This window comes from Schistocerca cancellata, chromosome 1, assembly GCF_023864275.1.
Source record: "Schistocerca cancellata isolate TAMUIC-IGC-003103 chromosome 1, iqSchCanc2.1, whole genome shotgun sequence".
In the NCBI taxonomy this organism is placed as follows: Eukaryota; Metazoa; Arthropoda; class Insecta; order Orthoptera; family Acrididae; genus Schistocerca; species Schistocerca cancellata.
This window is the reverse complement of record NC_064626.1, coordinates 904,151,914-904,173,495: the sequence shown is the minus strand read 5'-3', so window position 1 is coordinate 904,173,495 and position 21,582 is coordinate 904,151,914. Positions and strand designations below refer to the sequence as shown.

Below are 21,582 nucleotides of genomic sequence, written 5' to 3'. Positions count from 1 at the left end.
TCACAGAGGGCTAGCTTACACGTTTAAAGACGGCGCAGGCCGACGAGCGCACTTACCGAGCTGCGTCGCTTCTCCAGCGGCGGCAGCATGTGCGGCTTCTTGCTGGGCTGCTGCGGTGTGCCGTTGCGCAACATGCTGGCCTCGGCCCTCTGCGGCTGTGTCCTGCGCACAAACACAACACACACACCATCAGCGCAGGCGCTCCAACATGGCACAGCGAAGCAGCCGGGGCGCAGCCCACGAGAAATACCGGCCCTCGTAGGAGATTCTGATGTCACACTAGTAGCCTCGTTCGCCATACTTCACGAACTCTTGGTTCCGACGTGATGTTTTGACTTGTGGGGCACTCAACTGCGCGGTCATCAGCGCCCGTACAAAGCACTATCACAAGCGCTTGTTCAGAGAAGCTGTAGAAATACAAAAACACGCGAACAGTTTGAACAAGAAAGGGGAAAGCCTTAAGGTAAACGGATCCTTGCTTCCCGTACTGCAGCGAACGACCGTCGCAGGTAGCAAGAGGAGAACCGCACCGGAAATGACTGCGGAGAAGCCCTCGGACGTTGGCGCGCCAGGTACACATAGTCTGCACCCGCGAGCTCGGCTCCAGTTCGCAATCGGCAATGGAGGGTGAAGCTTTGACAATGCCAGCCACTCGTGCTGGCGAAACGTCAGAAAAATCATTAGATGAACGTCGGCCGAAGAACCCGAGACAGAAGCCTTATAGGCAGTTTGTCAACAAGTGGCCACGAAAGCCTTAACAATTTTGTAAAGTCCCAATTTTTACACAGTCAAATTTTTACGCAATCCAATAGAGCCACTGTCACGAATGATGACGATGATGTTGATGATGAAATCATGAGGACAACACGAACGCCCAGTCCCCGCGCAGAGAAACTCCCCAACCTGGTCGGGAATCGAACCCGGGTCCCTGTAATCCAGAAGCAGCAACGCTAGCCACAAGACCACGAGCTGCGGGCAGGTTCCGACGTAGCCCACAGGAAATCAATAGGTCAGTGTAAAGCTACCCATCAAAGATCTTGAGTTTGTCTGGTGTATCGAGAGCTTGCATACATGTTAACGTGCAGTTAAAAACTATTAAATTCGTCTGAAGTAGTTACTCTCCCTCCGCCGGAGACGGCTGCTGGCACTCGTAAGGCCTGCAGTGTTTGTGCTGTGACATACAGCGCCGGCCGCTGTGGCCGAGCGGTTCTAGGCGCTTTAGTCCGGAAGCGCGCTGCTGCTACGGTCGCAGGTTCGAATCCTGCCTCGGGCATGGGTGTGTGTGATGTCCTTAGGTTAGTTAGGTTTAGGTAGTTCTCAGTCTACGGGACTAGTGACCTTGATGTTAAGTCCCATAGTCCTTAGAGCCATTTCTACCATTTTTTCTCGTAGGCCTCGGAAACAGCCAGGCGTACGCGAACACCGACCTGAAATGGTTACAGAAACTTTCCTTAATGACCACGCAGTCTTTCGCGATGGATTTGTTGTACTAAGTTCTCCCGCTTAGCTGGGTGGTAGCGTGCTTGCGTTCGGTGCAAGCAGGTCCGGATTCGATTCCCGGACTGGTTGGAGACTTTCTCGAGGACTGGATGTTGTGCTGTCCTTATCATCTTTTCATCCTCATCACCGACACTTAACGGCCGAACTTCCCGGGATGGGACCTCCCGGCCAACAATGACATACTCTCATTTCATTTCCATTTTTGTTATACTAAGCTTTCTCTGTTCACTTTTCACGTTATTTCTCGATAAAATTACGAGATTTCAACCATATCCGCTATTGTCATCGTCGAAGAAGAAGAAAATGTATTACACGGTTATAACTGCATGGAGGTATAATAACGGATGGTGGCGCTACAGACTTACGCTGTATACTGCTACTAGTCGGCACCGCCACGTTAGTGGCCCACAAACATTAGCAGACTACTGTTTACAATCGCTTCCTTCTCCTCAATTGCTGTCGTGTCCACGTGACAGCTGATTGAGTAAAATTGCATTGCTCTCGTGAATTACACAGTGTCAGGAAGGTATTTTCAGACATTTCTTCTGGTCTTACATGCATATTTTATCCATTAATAAGACGTATTTGGCCATGTCAGTGTATGTTTTCTTTTATTACACGTTTCGTATAACCAAGAAGCGGTGTGCCTGATGTGAAAAGGCTGATTTTGTAATCCAGCATTTTCCGTAATACTGAGTGACGAAACTCATGTTCCGTCTACATCCTTCTCCTGAAAACGCTGAGAACATCTCATGCTATGAAACTTCCTGGCAGATTAAAACTGTGTGCCCGACCGAGACTCGAACTCGGGACCTTTGCCTTTCGCGGGCAAGTGCTCTACCAACTGAGCTACCGAAGCACGACTCACGCCCGGTACTCACAGCTTTACTTCTGCCAGTACCTCGTCTCCTACCTTCCAAACTTTACAGAAGCTCTCCTGCGAACCTTGCAGAACTAGCACTCCTGAAAGAAAGGATATTGCGGAGACATGGCTTAGCCACAGCCTGGGGGATGTTTCCAGAATGAGCACTTGCCCGCGAAAGGCAAAGGTCCCGAGTTCGAGTCTCGGTCGGGCACACAGTTTTAATCTGCCAGGAAGTTTCATATCAGCGCACACTCCGCTGCAGAGTGAAAATCTCATTCTGTGATCTCATGCTATGTTTGGTCGGTTTCCAGTCTTTTCTTCACACAGCGGTCACAAGAGAGTTCTTAGATCTGGACTCACAGTTATTCCAAAGTCTAATGACAGAAATAAAACTACTAGAATAAAAGTAATCAGCGCAGCCCAAATCTATATACAGGGTGGTCCATTGATCGTGAATGGGTCAAATATCTCACGAAATAAGCGTCAAATGAAAAAGGTACAAAGAACGAAACTTATCTAGCTTGAAGGGGGAAGCCAGATGACGCTATGGTTGACCCGCTAGATGGCGCTGCCATAGGTCAAACGGATATCATCTGTGTTTTTTTGAAATAGGAACCCCCTTTTTTTTATTACATATTCGTGTAGTACATAAAGAAATATGAAAGTTTTAGTTGGACCACTTTCTTCGCTTTGTGATAGATGGCGCTGTAATAGGCACAAACATATGGCTCACAATTTTAGACGAACAGTTGGTAACAGGTAGGTTTTTTAAATTAAAATACAGAACGTAGGTACGTTTGAACATTTTATTTCGGTTGTTCCAATGTGATAGATGTACCTTTGTGAACTTATCATTTCTGAGAATGCTTGCTGTTACAGCGTGATTACCTGTAAATGCCACATTAATGCAATAAATCCTCAAAATGATGTCCGTCAACCTCAATGCATTTGGCAATACTTGTAACGACATTCCTTTCAACAGCGAGTAGTTCGCCTTCCGTAATGTTCGCACATGCATTGGCAATGCGCTGACGCATGTTGTCAGGCGTTGTCGGTGGATCACGATAGCAAATATCCTTCAACTTTCCTCACAGAAAGAAATCTGGGGATGTCAGATCCGGTGAACGTGCGGGCCATGGTGCTTCGACGACCGACCCAACTGTCATGAAAAATGCTATTCAATACCGCTTCAACCGCACGCGAGCTATGTGCCGGACATCCATCAATGTTGGAAGTACATCGCCATTCTGTCATTCAGTGAAACATCTTGTAGTAACATCGGTAGAACATTACGTAGGAAATCAGCATACATTGCACCATTTAGACTGCCATCGATAAAATGGGGGCCAATTATGCTTCCTCCCATAGTGCCGCACAATACATTAACCCGCCAAGGTCGCTGATGTTCCACTTGTCGCAGCCATCGTAGATTTTCCGTTGCCCAATAGTGCATATTATGCCGGTTTACGTTACCGCTGTTGGTGAATGACGCTTCGTCGCTAAATAGAACGCGTGCAAAAAATCTGTCATCGTCCCGTAATTTCTCTTGTGCCCAGTGGCAGAACTGTATACGACTTTCAAAGTCGTCGCCATACAATTGCTGGTGCATAGAAATATGGTATGGATGGAATCGATGTTGATGCGGCGTTGTCAACACCGATGTTTTTGGGATTCCCGATTCTCGCGCAGTTTGTCTGCTACTGATGTGGGGATTAGCCGCGACAGCAGCTGAAACACCTACTTGGGCACCATCATTTGTTACAGGTCGTGGTTGACGTTTCAGATGTGGCTGAACACATCCTGTTTCCTTAAATAACGTAACTATCCGGCGAACGGTCCGGCCACTTGGATGATGTCCAGGACACCGAGCAGCATACATAGCACACGCCCGTTGGGCATTTTTATCACAATAACCACACATCAACACGATATCGAACTTTTCCGCAATTGGTAAACGGACCATTTTAACACGGGTAATGTATCACGAAGCAAATACCGTCCACACTGGTGGAATGTTACGTGATACCACGTATTTATACGTTTGTGACTATTAGAGCGCCATCTACCACCAAGCGAGAAACGTGGTCCAACTAAAACATTCATATTTCTTTACGTACTACACGAATATGTAATAAAAATGGGGGTTCCTATTAAAAAAAAAACGCAGTTGATATCCGTTTGACCTGTGGCAGCGCCATCTAGCGGGCCAACCATAGCGCCATGTGGTTTCCCCCTTCAAGCTAGACGAGTTTCGTTCTTTGTAGTTTTTTCGTTTGATGCTTATTTCGTGAGATATTTGGGCCGGTCACTATCAATGGACCACCCCGTAGATAAAAGAAAATAGTGCTTGAACGAGTCCACTTACAAATCAGATGTCATCTCTTTACACTTTCGACTATAATCAGAACAAGTAGTACTCCTGCAAATGCTTCAAGCTGGCATTTTTTATCAAAACATTTCCATCAGAAGTTAATGTTTGGCCCCACTTTGTGGACGTCGGCTTCAAGTTTGTGACGTCATGACAACTCCCATTGTTATACCTCCATATGTAACTGAGGTAGAAGCACAGACTAATATATTAGACTGTGGTAGTATAACCAACTGCGATCAGAGATTACATTAGCGTCTGAGATTAACCTTCAGTAGTAGCGTCTTTGTTTCCACGACGACTTATATTACGGGAAATACTCTTCTGCAGTGTCTGCACCACTCAGTCGCAGTGACGCACTCGTACATACACTGCACACTACATACATACTCGAAACAAAAAAAAAAAATCTTAATTTTTGACAGCACAATGAATGACATTGGTCAAAAGGTAAATTAAAAAATCCTTACCAGTCAGTTTCGACGAAGGTTTTTCCAGATTTTCCTTGCTTGTATCTTTGTTACTGTTGTTTCACGCACATTCTGATTACACAGAGACCGCGTTACAATCTATGTTCCCTCAAACAAGATTTTGTGCTTATTCGTGTAGCCTACGTTTTGCAACAGCAGCACTTTATGTGCCGCTGACGTCCGGCACAGCGCTACGAAACTGTCCCACGTAACTATTGCCAAGTCCACATGAAATATTGTAAACATCTGGGACTCTGAAGCCGTGACTATCCATCAGTCGCCAAAGTGTAGAAACTAGAATGTGTGTAAACAACTTATAGAGATGCTTGATCTAGAATATGTGGGAACAAATTCATGTAGAATTATGTGATTTGGACTCGGCAGTGCACGGGGTGACTACTGCACACTAAGACACTGAACTTCAAATTCCATTTTTACGCTCATTTAAAAGTTGCAGTTCTTTTCAGCCAATACCTGGCGAACTTGTAGTGGTTCTGAGAGGTTTTACAATCGGGAATACATGGGACTGATTTACTAGTTCCGTTATTTGTCTGCTAACCACGGGAAACTTGTTGAAACGTTGGTGGGAAATAGGGGATTGGAACTGTTCGCATTTACTCCTGAGACAATGTCATACACTGCGCATATATGTTGTGTATGTGCGTGTTCCTTACTGGGCGGAATGATGTGTTGCACAAACTGCAGAGGAGCGTTTCCCATATTATACGTCGCAAATGAAACAAAGGTGCTGCCAATGACGATTCATCTTTGCACCAACGTAATCTCCGGTCGTAGTGGGCAGTTCTATATGAGCTACGTCTCCATGATTCTGTTGCTTCTTCCGCTCTCAGTTGCTTTCCTAGCGATTAAAACGGTGGATGTTGTCGAAATATCGGATTTTCATCGAGATAACGCGACAAGTGCGCCCGCCACTTTTAACACAGTTTCATTTAGTTTAGATCTTATGTAGTAACTCGTAATCTTTCGTCCATTTACCATTTGATCTCCGCCAATACAGGTAAAGAATCATTAGGTGGCGATAATAAGGTTCGAGTCCTCCCTCGTGCATGGGTGTGTGTGTTGTTCTTAGCATAAGTTACTTTAAGCTAGCTTAAGACTAGGGACCGATGACTTCAGCAGTTTGGTCCCTTAGTAATTCACACACACAATTCGAATCAGTCTCCAGTTGTGGTAACAGGAAGTTCTCAAGCATATCGTAATATGTGCTTCCTGTAACAGGTTCTCGGCTAAGAAGAATGGACCATACACCTTTTCCCGTGAAACCGCACAAAACGTATTAAATCATGGAGAGCCCCTCTCATGTTGTACAACTTCAAGTGGCTATTCCGTACCCCATACTTTCACACTATGACGGTTCACCTTTCCATTTAAATGGAACGTTGCCTCGTCATTAAACATTAAGCGTATAAGGAAACTGTCAGCATCGATCTTGCGAAGAACGAAATTACAGAACTCCACACGTTGTCGTTTGTCACCTTCAGCAGTAGCTGAATTTTGTATGGTTTCATGTGTGCCGGCCGGAGTAGCCGTGCGGTTCTAGGCGCTACAGTCTGGAACCGAGCGACCGTTATGGTCGTAGGTTCGAATCCTGCCTCGGGCATGGATGTGTGTGATGTCCTTAGGTTAGTTAGGTTTAATTAGTTCTAAGTTCTAGGCGACTGATGACCTCAGAAGTTAAGTCGCATAGTGCTCAGAGTCATTTGAACCATTTGTTTCATGTGTAAACGTCGACGCAACACAAGCCAGACGGACATCGGGAGCATGTTTAGCTGCCGATCTGCACAGCGAACGGATTTCTGCGGTCTCCTTGTGAAACCATGGCGGATGCGTTGGACGTGTGTGTCAGACACATGGGGACGGCTCGGCGGTTTTTCTTTACACAAACAACCTGATTCCCGGAATTGTTCATACCATCGTCTAATGCTCTGTGCTGTAGGAGGATCCACACCATACCTAGTACGAAAGTCACGCCCAACATTTATTACTGACCCGCACTGCGAAAAACGTAGAACACAAAACGCTTTCTGCTGTCCCTACACCATTTTCACTACAACTGAAGAAGACGCACACTGCTGCTGCCTAGCGGGAGCCATGTAAAACTCGACAGTTTCCCCTTTCCAGCAGTACACTGTTCACGCACATATTTCAGATAACATAATAGTTATAATTTTTTTAATTGGGTGTTTCTTTTTGATACACACTAGCGTTACAAAAGGTCACAGTCGGTGTCGTTAGGTAGCTAGGAGTGTATAAGTGCAAAAGTGGGAAGTGTATGAATTTACCTGACTTGTTTTTGCGGATCCACACATATTTGTGCCTCCTACCCAGTGGAGGCAGTGTCGGTCTATGTGGTCCCATGAACTCACAACTGACATGCTTCATATTTCGTCTCACCTCTCCGCCCCCTTACTCCCCCCCTCTCTCATCTCGCTCGTTTCAACGTCAGGAATGGAATTACAGTAATCAGAACGTCAGACATCGTGGAAAAGGTCGTTGAAAATAGATCGAGAAGACGGCAACGATTTAACGTTATTTCACGATATAACGGGGCACGTAACGCAAGAAAATTTTTGAGGGTATATCAAAATCACAGAGGAAGGCTAAGTTTTTATATGTTGTTGAAGATACAATCAAATTCAGGAGCCGGCCGGTGTGGCCGAGAGGTTCTAGGCGCTTCAGTCCGGAACGGCACTGCTGCTACGGTCGCAGGTTCGAATCCTGCCTCGGGCGTGGATGTGTGTGATGTTCTTAGGTTTGTTAGTTTTAAGTAGTTCTAAGTCTAGGGGACTGATGGCCTCAGATGTTAAGTGCCATAGTGCTCAGAGCCATCTGAACCATTTGAAAATCAGGATTTTGAGAAGAGCAGGTCATAAACGTTACATTTTTGGTCAGACCCTCAAATTTGTATGATCGACCACTCTCTTGTATTTATACACGCTCTAGACTTTTTCGAAGTATTCTTCAGCAATAGCCAATAGGTGGTCAGGATATCTTCTTCACCATCTCTCAATACATTTGCGCATTGCAGACAGCCTGCTGCCATCGGAAGGTTGCGAAATTCTTCCCTACAAGAGTTTTGTCACTTTTTCACGGTCTTTTGACCTTCTTCCACGCGTTGGCAGACACGTCAGCTATTTGCCCTAGCGAGTACCACTAACGGGCAGGAAAGGAAGAAATCAAATTTACGTCCGTTGGGAGACGAAAGAGTGTGCTTAGGAAAAGACGGTAGGGTAGTCCCAGAATGAAAGAGCAACGTGCTCTTTATATAAACCTGTGGCACAACCGAGCAGTCTTTGTCCCTCACTCTTTTGTATTCTTCCACCCGAGAGGAAAACAGCGCGGGCTGTAAAGTATAATACCTAACGTTCCACTCTTCATCTGTTCTGAGTGGACAAATACTGCAGTTGCCTCCGAAGAGCAATACGATGCAACGCCAGCTACACAATTTGATTGTTCTGGTTTTACAGTATCGAATTTTTTATGAAAGTACCTGTAGATGATTTTCTCTTTGACGAAAAGACGTTTTCACACCCGACAGCCTCTGTACATCCTTTTACGCGGAAGGCTTGGTGACAGGCAACCACGTTACTTTCACAGATCAGCGCTGTTCGCCAGGGATTATCATAACTATTGAAACACTATTCAGTTGTTCCATTTTTTTTAGTCATCAGTGTTCTTCACATTACGAAGATGGGCTTACTCCCATAATAAAAGAGGGTTGATAATATTATCTAAGATATGAGTATACACTTTTAACAGGTTCGATGGAAATAATGACTAGAACTTTATTGCTCTTTTGTACAGGTGTCACGACCAATTTGCCAAACTGCTTCTGAACAGAAATGACGTGTCATTATTACTTTTCGTCTTTCGGTGTATCTACATGTTTCTCTGCAGAGACACCGATGAGCCACAACTTTATGACCACCTGCTTGATAGTGTGATGATCAGCCTTAGGAACGCAGTAAAGCAGCAACGCAAGTTTCGATCCTGGAAGACGGCCCATCCGGACCTGACCATCGACCTAGGGTAACGAGAAACGTGATTCACCCTAGCAGGCGACACGTTTGCGTTGATACACAGTCCAGATGGTTCCGTGTGCGCTGCAGTCTTAGCTGATAATTACGCTTGGTCAACGCGGGAACTTGCAGGAATCGTCTGCTGCGTAGTCACACATTTAACAACGTGCGCTGAACATTGTGCTCCGAAACAGTGGTGCCTATACCTGCATTGTGCTCTGTTGTCATATCTGCAACGGATAACCGCCTTTCCTGGTTTACAGATTTGGCAAGCAGCCGACCTCCATGTTCTGTGATGAGGGGTAGATATCCGACATGTTATCGACTACTAGTGGTTTCAGCGTCCTTCACTTTCCGTAGATGCCCACGATAGTAGCACGTTGACAGCCGACCATCTTCGCCAGTATGCAGATGGTTGTTCCCAAGCGTCGGGGGCCATAATAGTATTCACTTTTTAAGTTGGTTACGATAGAGGCTTTCCCCAATTGATACCCATATCGTCGCTGAATGATTCCCCCGTTCGTCTCTGCTCCGTAATATAAAGGGTTGGAACTTTAGTAGTGGCAACTATTTATTTATAGCTCGTACAAAATAGATTAGTGTTTCAGAGTTTTACTGACCTTCAGACTAGTCACCAGCATTGTGTTTAACTCGTTGCCAGCAATGTGGAAGTCGTAGGATACTCTTAGCATTGCCAGTTGTGTTGACAGTTCAAGCGGCGCGGTCTATTGCCCGACGAATTTTTAGCAGTTCTGAAGCGATTGCTGTGAAGTATTTCCTTCAGTTTAGAAATCGAGCTGAACTCACGAGGGCTTAAGTCAGGGGAGTGCAGTAGGTGGTATAGCGCTTAGCAGCCCCATCAGTCAAACAAATCAGTAACAGTTTGTACTGTACGTGCTTGAGCATTGTCCTGCAAAATGATGGTCAGGTCCTGCAGAAAGTGTCATCACTTCCGTCTCTACGCTGTTCATTTTTGGAACACAGCCTATGACCAGCTTAGAGACGGAAGTGATGACACTTTCTGGAGGACCTGACCATCATTTTGCAGGACAATGCTCAAGCACGTACAGTGCAAGCTGTTACTGATTTGGTTGACTGATGGGGCTGCTAAGTGCTATACCACCTACTGCACTCCCCTGACTCAAGCTCTCGTAAGTTCAACTGGATTTCTAAAGTGAAGGAAAGACTTCACGGCATTCGCTTCAGAACTGCTACAAATTCGTCGGGCAATAGACCGCGCCGCTCGAACTGTCAACACAAGTGGCACCACTAAGAGTATCCTACGACTTTCACATCGCCGGCAACGGGTTATACACAGTGCTTGTGACTACTTTGAAGGCCAATAAAGCTTTGAAACACGTATATATTTTGTACGAGCTGTAAATAAATAGTTGCCACTGTTAAAGTCCCAACCCTCGTACTTTCCTCACCGAATCACGTGTCACCAGGCGGCATGTAATTTCACGTTGAATAATAGGCATAATATTTTGGTTCATCAACGGAATCGTCAGAAGGAGGAGTGTTTTGTATGATGGTTCAAATGACTCTGAGCACTATGTGACTTAACTTCTGAGGTCATCAGTCGCCTAGAACGTAGAACTAATTAAACCTAACTTAACCTAAGGACATCACACACATCCATGCCCGAGGCAGGATTCGAACCTGCGACCGTAGCGGTCGCTCGGTTCCAGACTAAAGCGCCTAGAGTCGCACGGCCACTCCGGCCGGCGTTTTGTCTGACTTGAATTGTTCTTCACATAGGGCTTGCAATTCGACGAGGCGAGCTCACATGTTTCTTATATTGACGTTCCAATGTATCTGTCTTGACGTTTTTCCGCGGTGCTTCATAACAATTCCACAACCAGACTGCAGTCACATACGCATGCGTCTGTCACGTACGACCGACTGTAGCGGGACTCATGCTACAACACTGTGTTTTGCTGTTTGGCATGTCAGCTTTAGCATTCATCCGCCTATTTCACTTGTGGCGTTTGAGTTTCCTGGGCATAGGAGCTGGCGAACCGGTCAAAATTATACCCTCATTATAAATCAAACATAACATTTTTTTGCACACGTTCAAGAAAAGTCCTAATGTATGGAACATGGAGTCCAAAGTAAACCAAACTGTTAAAATAGTCTGACAATACGCGCACTAATATACATGACTGATCAAGAACTTGTAATGTTTAAGTAGCGAATACAGCTCATTTCGTTGGTGGTGGTGGTAAGTTCCTATGTGACCAAACTGCTGCGGTCATCGGTTCCTAGGCTTACACACTACTTCATCTAACCAACTTACGCTAAGGACAACACACACGTCCATTCCCGAGGGAGGACTCGAATCTCCGACAGGGGTAGCTGCGCGAACCTTGGCAAGTCGCCTAAGACCACGCGGCTACCCCGCGCGGCTCTAATTTCATTATCTCTACAATTATAAATTACCTGCAAGCATCTTTTATCGGTGCCTTCCATCTACAGCGAATCGAAAAATCGTAAGAATTTTTTGCGGGTGTGTCTGTTGGGGAGAAGGGTAAGGCCTCGTTAGAAAAAGGAATCGGAGGCGAAAGTGGACGTTATTGTTTAAGGTAATAAATGGCTGACTGTAAGTAGCATTTTTATGTGTGTGTGAACAGTGCACCCAGCTCAATTCAGGAACATTGAAATTATAAGGCAAACCATTGTTTATTTATGCCTCATCCATCAACTATGTGCTACATGTAACGTTGACCAATCAAGATGCAGTTCGGGAGCGAAGCGGCGGAATCGCTATAAGCAAGAGCGTGTGCGTTCCTGTCAAAAAGTTTACAGACGAGCTGTGCTGTCAGCCAGAAATAAAAATTTCAGTCGTGGTGGGCCAAATTTACATTTTAATTTGCCATTGAAAAAGGACTGTGGAATAACCAATTGTTCGCCATTGTCCGCTTACAAGTAATGGAATGACAGTACAGCTAACAGTCATTTTGTCGATATGTGACTTTCTGGTCTTTATGACCAGTTGCACCGGCCGTTGTGTCCGAGCAGTTCTAGGCGCTTCAGTCTGGAACCGCGCGACCACTGCTGTCGCAGGTTCGAAAACTGTTCAAATGTGTGTGAAATCCTGTGGAACTTAACTGCTAAGGTCATCAGTCCCTAAGCTTACACACGACTTAACCTAAATTATCCTAAGGACAAACACCCACACCCATGCCCGAGGGAGGACTCGAACCTCCGCCGGGACCAGCCGCACAGTCCATGACTGCAGCGCCAAGACTGCTCGGCTAATCCCGCGCGGCTCGCAGGTTCGAATCTTGCCTCGGGCATGGATGTGTGTAATCTGCTTAGGTTAGTTAAGTTTAAGTAGTTATACGTTCTAGGGGACTGATGACCTCAGCTGTTAAGTTCCATAGTGCGCAGAACCATTTTTTGAACAGTTGCGTGTACAAAGCGAATTTAATACAATGTGTCCTACTCATGGGAATGTGCCTCCCCGAACCCTCCTCTGAACACACATCCACACTCACTCACTCACTCACACACACACACACACACACACACACACACACACATACACAGACACACGTGCATGCTTAACTCGTTACGCTGGAGATAAAACATCAGCTTGGCCCACGTCGTTAGCCTCATTGCCTCATTTTACGTTTAATCTGCCTCAACATTTGCCCAACAAATATAGATGCTTTATTGCCGTTCGGGTGGCTTCGAAAGTGTACCGTCAAATGTTTACCTACTCACATAATTGCCATCACATAAAAAAGTATTTAGTAATTGTCGAAATGTTTTAGTACGAGCGGTGTTCTTATTGCTACTTCCTTTCAGATTAGGCCGGGTGGAATATTACACATGTAGACTATGACAATGTGACCGTTAACTAGTCAGTACTTCATTCTCAGATCATTGATGAGTACGATGTCTTTATTATCTGACTCAGAAGTTATAATTCTTGCTACTTACCTCAGATGATTTATAGATACACATCGGTGTTTTATAAAGGTGCAACAGGAATGACTATCTTTTGAGGGCAGATGAGCTTCGCGTGTAGGACTCCTAGTAACTGACTGAAGTAAGATGGTACCTCATGGAACTCACACTAACCTACAAGCAGAGCGATGCAGCAAGTAATAGCTGCCACACAAAACTTCGCGGATACGTGTAGTTTTACCAAGACTTGGCAGAACTAATGATGAATAACATTCAAGAGACTTTGGAAAATGGATCGTCTAGTGACTGATATTAGATTCAGTGGAAGCAACAGGCGTAACACATGAAAAGTGAAAATCAGTATTAAAAAAACTATTCATATACGCCATTAGTCACCACATAAAACGCACACACACACACACACACACACACACACACACACACACAAAATATTTCCGTACACTCTTTACTGAATATCGTTGTTAGTACGGTTATTAAAACAAGTACGACGTCTCGTTGGTATTGAATAAGAAATGAACTGCCTTTATTGCGATAGGTTCGAGGAATTAATGATAATGAAGGGGAAAAAAGGACATCCGCCTGATTATCCAACGAGACGAAGTAGCTAGCGTTTTTCTGTGAATGCTCTGTTGGTGCTGGTACTCAGTGGTGTTGAAAGTACACAGAATGAAAGTGGGCTCTTAACTGGCCTCGTAATGGACAAATATTTGAACTGAAGGTGAAAAAAGGGCACTCATTATTGGTTGACGCTTTATGCAAATAAATTTCTGATGGAACAACACCGCCCCCTAATGGTGGCATATTAATTTATTACGATTGGAATCGGCTTCGACCTCACAAAGCTGACAGGTGTTCCAGGGCTCTTTCAGTGATAGCCAGTTAATTCAGCACCCCAGCAGCCCATTTCGAATTCCACTTGGTTGTTAATCGATGCGGTTCCCGGAGGCCGACAACAAGAGGCCAGTTAACGAGTTATCGACGGAAGGGTGGGCGAAACACCACCGCTGATCCCACGGGGCGCGGCCGTTTGTTTACGAGGATTAAATGCTGAGCTAAAGCTGACGTAGGCAGTACTTCGCCTCTCATTTTAAAATATTCTCATCGAGACATGTCTGACGAAAAGAGATATTATTGGCTACATTGTATAAGATTAATTTGGTATTTCTCGTATTAGCGATTTTCTCTAGAAATATCCTTGCTATCTGTTCGGAGTCGTGCAGTGGATTTTACAAAGAAGTGGTGGAACTCAGGAAACATGTTTTCGTTTAGGTAACGCAGTATGTTACATATACCCAACCAGACAATGTAACGGTTCATGTGCAAATACACTTTCAGCAGTAAATACTGAAGATGTCGAAGAGTTACTTCAGCAGCCTATGCTCTCACAGATGGCAGGTGGCAATACGAGCAGTGGAGGCTATACAAACCGTATAGAGGGAATTTGGTAAACAGTGCAGTCGTTGTCGTATTACGGAAACGGAGCGATTTATCTGACATCCAAAGAGCAGGATCATTGGCTTTCGGACCAAGGATGAAGGCGTTTTCGAAACAAGTATGAAAATGGTTCATGTGCCACCATGGTTAATATATATATATATATATATATATATATATATATATATATATATATATATATATATATATAGGGCTATTACAAATGATTGAAGCGATTTCATAAATTCACTGTAGCTCCATTCATTGACATATGGTCACGACACACTACAGATACGTAGAAAAACTCATAAAGTTTTGTTTCGCTGAAGCCGCACTTCAGGTTTCTGCCGTCAGAGCGCTCGAGAGCGCAGTGAGACAAAATGGCGACAGAAGCCGAGAAAGCGTATGTCGTGCTTGAAATGCACTCACGTCAGTCAGTCATAACAGTGCAACGACACTTCAGGACGAAGTTGAACAAAGATCCACCAACTGCTAACTTCATTCGGTGATGGTATGCGCAGTTTAAAGCTTCTGGATGCCTCTGTAAGGGGAAATCAACGGGTCGGCCTGCAGTGAGCGAAGAAACGGCTGAACGCGTGCGGGCAAGTTTCACGCGTAGCCCGCGGAAAATTGGCTCATGCCACAACTGGAGACCGACAGCGCCGACTTCATCTTTCAACAGGATGGTGTTCCACCGCACTTCCATCATGACGTTCGGCATTTCTTAAACAGGAGATTGGAAAACCGATGGACCGGTCGTGGTGGAGATCATGATCAGCAATTCATGTCATGGCCTCCACGCTCTCCCGACTTAACCCCATGCGATTTCCTTCTGTGGGGTTACGTGAAAGATTCAGTGTTTAAACCTCCTCTACCAAGAAACGTGCCAGAACTGCGAGCTAGCTTCAACGATGCTTTCGAACTCATTGATGGGGACATGCTGCACCGAGTGTGGAAGGAACTTGATTATCGGCTTGATGCCTGCCGAATCACTAAAGGGGCACATATCGAACATTTGTGAATGCGTAAAAAAACTTTTTGAGTTTTTGTATGTGTGTGCAAAGCATTGTGAAAATATCTCAAATAATAAAGTTATTGTAGAGCTGTGAAATCGCTTCAATCATTTGTAATAACCCTGTATATATATATATATATATATATATATATATATATATATATATATATATATATATATATATATATATATATATATATATATATGTATGTATATATATGTATATATATATATATCCAAAACCGGCGCAGAGGCATCTGTGGTGCACCACAGGCCAAAAGTGACAGGGGTGAAGGGCGGCTGCAGAGATGTGTACGGGTGAACAGACGTACAATTGTGGAGCAACTGACTGCCCATTACAACCAAGGAGCTACCAATAGTGTCTCCTCAACGAAGGTTCAGCGAACGTTGCCGCGTATGGGCCTCTCCGCAGCAGGCGCCTAATTCATGAGCCGCGAGGGGTAGCCGCGCGGTCTATGGCGCTTTACCACGGTTCTTGCGCCTTCCCCCGTCGTAGGTTCGAGTCCTCCCTCGGGCATGAGTGTGTGTGTTGTCCTTAGCGTAAGTTATTTTAATGTAGATTCAGTAGTGTGTAAGCCTAGGGACCGATGACCTCAGCAGTTTGGTCCCATAGGAACTTTCCTCAAATTTCCAAAATTTCCTAAGTCATGCACCCATGATGACTGCTGTTCGTCGGCGACGAAGGCAGGAATTTGCACGCCAATACTGCAACGGAACCTCAACTAAGTGGCGACAGGTGGCCGCTTCAGACGAATCACGAAAATGGTTCAAATGGCTCTGAGCACTAGGGGACTTAACATCTGTGGTCATCAGCCCCCTAGAACTTAGAACTACTTAAACCTAACTAGCCTAAGGACATCACAAACATCCATGCCCGAGGCAGCATTCGAACCTGCGACCGTAGCAGTCACGCGGTTCCGGACTGCGCGCCTAGAACCGCTAGACCACCGCGGCCGGCAGACGAATCACGATTTATGCTCTATCGGACAGATGACTTTTGGGCTGTATGAGCCTGCAGTGATCGTCGTAAGAGTCCAGGCTGGAGCAAGGAGGGTTGTGGTGTGTGGAATGTTTGCGTGGCATAGCTTGGGTGGTGCCATCATTATGGAAGGCACAATTTGTCAACAGAGGTATGCATCTATCCTTGGCGGCCATGTGCACGCCGACAGGCGGTTCGTTTCTTCTCGGCATGGTGGCAGGACAATGAAACGTGTAGGACAATGAAACGTGTCACACAGCTCGCAAAGTACGTGCGAAGTCTGAAAAGCACCAGGATGAACTTACCGTACTGCCTTGGTCAATTAAACTCCCCGGATTTAAAAAGAGGTGAGAATCTGTGAGACGACCTCGACCGAGTTGTTTGCACCATGAATCCTCAACCCCGACACCTAGCACACCTCACCACAGTACTGTCTGCATCTCCCAGAATCCCATTGACTCTCTTTCTGCACGTCTCGCAACGATCTCCGCTGCAGGAGGTGGTTATCTGGACTTTCGACATATGGCCAGATTAAGGTGAAAGCCTGCAATGTCACAGCTCGTCATTTATCAGACCACGAAACAAACAGTAATTAGTAAGGGGCAGTACATAGACTGGGTGATGCCTAGTATCATTTTTTGTGCTATTTATTTTCTAGGTAGAGCGGGCTGTTCGACTAATGACCGACTGAAGAGTCAGAGACTTTTCGACCAAACACCTGGCAAACTGCGAAAGAGGATGTTCCAATTGGAAATCTATTGGAGGTAATTTCCAGAACCTGCATTTATCTTACAACAAAGGAAAACCTCTGTGAAACCTTGTAAGAAGTGAGGATGGAAACCATTTTTATTCTGGACGATATACACTAGACAAAAAAATCACATGAGGAAGGAAAGAGACTTTTCCATCCTTCATCTTCTTCCCCCCCCTTCCCACCCCCCACCCCCCTCCCAGCCCAGTTCCATTCACTTCTTCCTGCTCACCTTTTCCTTTCCTCCAACTCACTTTTCATCACATCACGCTATTATACACTTATGTCCACTCGTAAAAAAATAACTCCGCCATTATTCCTTCATTAATCTTACACAATGTATAAATGCACAGCAATGTACTTAAATAGAATAACACATACTGTATAATGGTCAAAGACAAAATAGTGGCACTGCTATGTTGGGAACACTGCAAAACACAATACATGTTAAGAAGTTCGAAAATAAACAGTAAGTAGTGGTGTACAAAAAAGTAGTAAAACATAAGAAATGCATAGTCCTGCAGGGAAACAAAAAATTAAACTACTAGTGTGAGTGTCTAATGAAGAAAGGCAGCAGACCGCGTTTCCTGATGGAGGCCAGAAACCAAGCAGAAACCACCGTAAGTAAAAACCATCAAATTGTTAACGAACTGGTTTTCGAGCTTAAAAACAAATCAAATTGTAAATGTCTTTAATTACAGACAACTGATGATGCCTTACCTTTATAAAGTGAAACGCGTCTGTGGAGAAAAACACGCATTTCCTTGTAGTTGTAACGAAAGAACGAAAATACCCTCAGAGTTGTAAAGCAACTACGGACAATACGGCCACACAAATGAAGAAATTAAAAGCCAGTACTTTAAATGTTCACTATGTAGCCACACTTCGCGAAAGCAAATGTAAATCTAGTGAATCGTTCAGAACAGTTCTGCAGTATTTTAAATATGACTTCTGCGGTGGACATATAAGGAGCGCAGTGTCCTCACGTTCAGAATACCATCCACGTATATCGACGTTTTGAGGTAGACTCTACCGTAGGCAGAATGTGTACAAGTACCAATCTCCCAGTCACGTCACTGACCACGTTCATTAACTATAGTAATTAAACAAGGAAATAAGGAGCACTCAGAACGAGATTTGGTCTTGCTAAATCGTTGAGTTCCATAATAGGTGATCTGAAAGAGAGAAAATTACAGAGCTGATGTTTTTATAGCAGGTGTCTCTCCTAAGGGTCGTCAGGCGCATTTTGTCTGCATCTTCGTTTTTGCAACGTGTAGCTGGAGTCAGCCCAAACAAGTACTGTTGTGATACGATGTCCAGCGTCGACAGAAAGCTACGGTTTGTTTCCAATTACAAACAAAATGACTTTTATAGTGGAATTTTGAGTATCTGTTTGACAGAGTGATCCCAGATTAGTCTAGTGAGTAATTCGTTTTGTATTTGCGTGTTAACAAGGACAGTAAAACACGAGGAATAATCAGAACTTCAGCGGTGACTGATCAGTGCTTATCCATGGCGGCGGCAGCTGTCAGCCGGACCCTGGCTGTGCAGTCGCTGTTGAAGCACTGGCTGTTCCTCATGTTTACTGTCCTTGTTAATACACGTCGATAAAAGGAATATACCACTTGACTAATTTGCGGTCTTCAATGCGAGATGCTTATAGTAGTTTCTACAACGAAACTTTGTCTCCAAAGCTGGCAGAAAATCCCAAGAGATGCTGGTCATATGTGAAGTATGCTAGTGACAAAAAGAAAAGCAATGGACGTACTATCGACGACAGTGCTGCTAAAGCAGAGTTACTGAACACAGCTTTTCGAAATTCCTTCACCAAGGAAGACGAAGTAAATATTTTGGAATTAGAATGATATCCTCGGAATAGTGAAGCAACTTAAATCATTCAGTAAGAGAAAGGTAGGTTCCTTTCAGCATATGCTGATACAATAGCTCCATACTCAACAATCATATTATACAACCGCTCCCTAGAGGCAAGATCCGTATCCAAAGATTGGAAAGTTGCACAGATCACACCAATATTCAAGAAATGTTGTAGGAATAATCCGATAAATTACAGGCTCATATCATCAACGTCAATAAGCAGCGGGATTTTGGAACATATGTTGTGTTTGAACATTGTGAATGAAATCGAAGGGAAAGGTCTATTGACACACTGTCAACACGGATTTAGAAAACAACATTCTTGTGAAACACAACTAGCTCTTTACTAAAACCAAGTGTCGAGTACTATTGGCAATGGATTTCAAACTGATTCCGTATTAATGGACTTCCGGGAAGCTTTCGACGCTGTACCACACAAGCGGTTCGAAGTGAAATTGCGTGCTTACGAAATATCGTCTCAGTTATGTTTCTGGAATACTCTCTTTCAACTTCTAAAGGTGGCAGGGATAAAATACGTGGAAGGAAAGGCAATTTACAATTTGTACAGAAACCAGATGGCAGTCATAATAGTCGATGGGCACGAAAGAGGAGCAGTGGTTCAGAAGGGAATGAGACACAGTTGTAGCCTACCCGCGATGTTATTCAATCTGCATATTGAGCAAGCTGTAAAGCAAACAAAAGAAAAATTTGAAGTAGGAATTAAAATGCTGGGAGAAGAAATAATAATCTTGAGGTTTGCCGATGACATTGTAATTCTGTCAGAAACAACGAAGGACATGGTAGAACAGTTGATCGGAATCCCCGATGTTATTAAATCTGTTTATTGAGCAAGCATTAAAGGAAACAAAAGAAAAATTTGAAGTAGGAATTAAAATGCTGTGAGAAAAAATAATAATCTTGAGCTTTGCCGATGGCATTGTAATTCTGTCGTAAACAACGAAGGAGTTGGAAGAACAGCTGAACGAAATGGACAGTGTCTTGAAAGGAGGATATAAGATGAACATAAACAAAGGCAAAACGAGGATAATGGAATGTAGTCAAATTAAATCGGGTGATGCTGAGGGAATTAGATTGGGAAACGAGATACTTAAAGCAGTAGAGCAGCACATTTTGTATTATTCCGAAATAGGAGAGAGAGTGTCACGGACATGATGCAGGATTTGAGTTGAGTATCATTAAAACGAAAACGTTTTTCGTTGCGGCGGAATCTGGTCACGAAATTTCAGTCACCAAGTTTCTCTTCCGAATGAAAAAAATATTTTACCAATGAAAACCTACACACAAAGAAAAAATCATCATAGTAAAATAAGGGGAATCAGAGTTAGCACGACAAGTATAGGTGTTGGTTTCTTTCGCGGATTGTTCGAGACTGGAATAATGGAGAATTATTGTGAGAGTGGTTCGATGAAGCCTCTGCTAGGCACTTAAGTGTGATCTGCAGAGTATACACGTAGATGTAGATGTAGATCACTCTATCGAACAGACACTTAAAATTTCATTTTTGAACATAATTTTGTTTGTAACTGGAAAGAAACCGACGCTTTTCGTCGGCGCTGGGCGCCGCATGAAAGGCATGTGAGCAGTGGTGTTTGTTTGGGCTGACTCTTGCTACACGTTGCAAAAAAATAAATTGCAGATATCTGCCGAAACTCCAGAGAAAATGTGCCTGACGACCCTTAGGAAAGAGATGCATTACATGCTGAGAACAACAGAAGTGGCAGAAACTTTTACAAACTACACGACCTCACTTACTTTCGTTAGAAATTAGCGTAGCGTTGTTGTATTAATATTCAAACCCCCACAGTTGCGCAACAGAGCTGCCATGCGTTCCAGAAACCGACACCCGACGCGTTAAATAAGTTATGAGTGTTTCGACTGAAGGTGAACGGTGTTAGTGGGACAGATAGAGACTTCACCTCAGAATGTCGCTAGTGCAGGGTGAGGGTGCCCCTACTGATCGCAATGTCTTTCATTGTAGGTTCATTCAAAATTCACTACTATTGATTTGACCTTACTGGAGTTTTCCTCAGTATTATATAACCCCAGGGTATCTTCGTTTGTCATCTACTACTTTACCACAAAGCTCAATTTTGAAGACAAATCTATAACGTACAAACCTATAACTTTTTGTGTTATTAATCACATCTTATTATCGTTTTCAGTGATTTGTTTATGTATGATGCCAAGTTCCACCGTGGTTCGAAGTTCACTTTATAACTGGTTGGTTTAATGATTTCACAGGTCAGAGGAGGACTAGGGCCTAAGACTTCTAGTGCGACCGTGCCTACTATAGTACTGTGGTGCTCA

General features: G+C 44.3%; 1 protein-coding gene across 1 annotated transcript in view; it reads right to left on the bottom strand.

Moving 5' to 3' along the window:
* Nucleotides 1–21,582, bottom strand: part of LOC126162614 (WAS/WASL-interacting protein family member 3-like) — a 316,445-nt gene that overhangs the window by 162,827 nt on the left and 132,036 nt on the right. Inside the window, exon 2 of the mRNA XM_049919233.1 lies at nucleotides 57–162. Coding sequence (XP_049775190.1) covers nucleotides 57–134 — 78 coding nt within the window. The 5' untranslated portion in view covers nucleotides 135–162. The remainder of the gene's footprint in view (nucleotides 1–56; nucleotides 163–21,582) is intronic.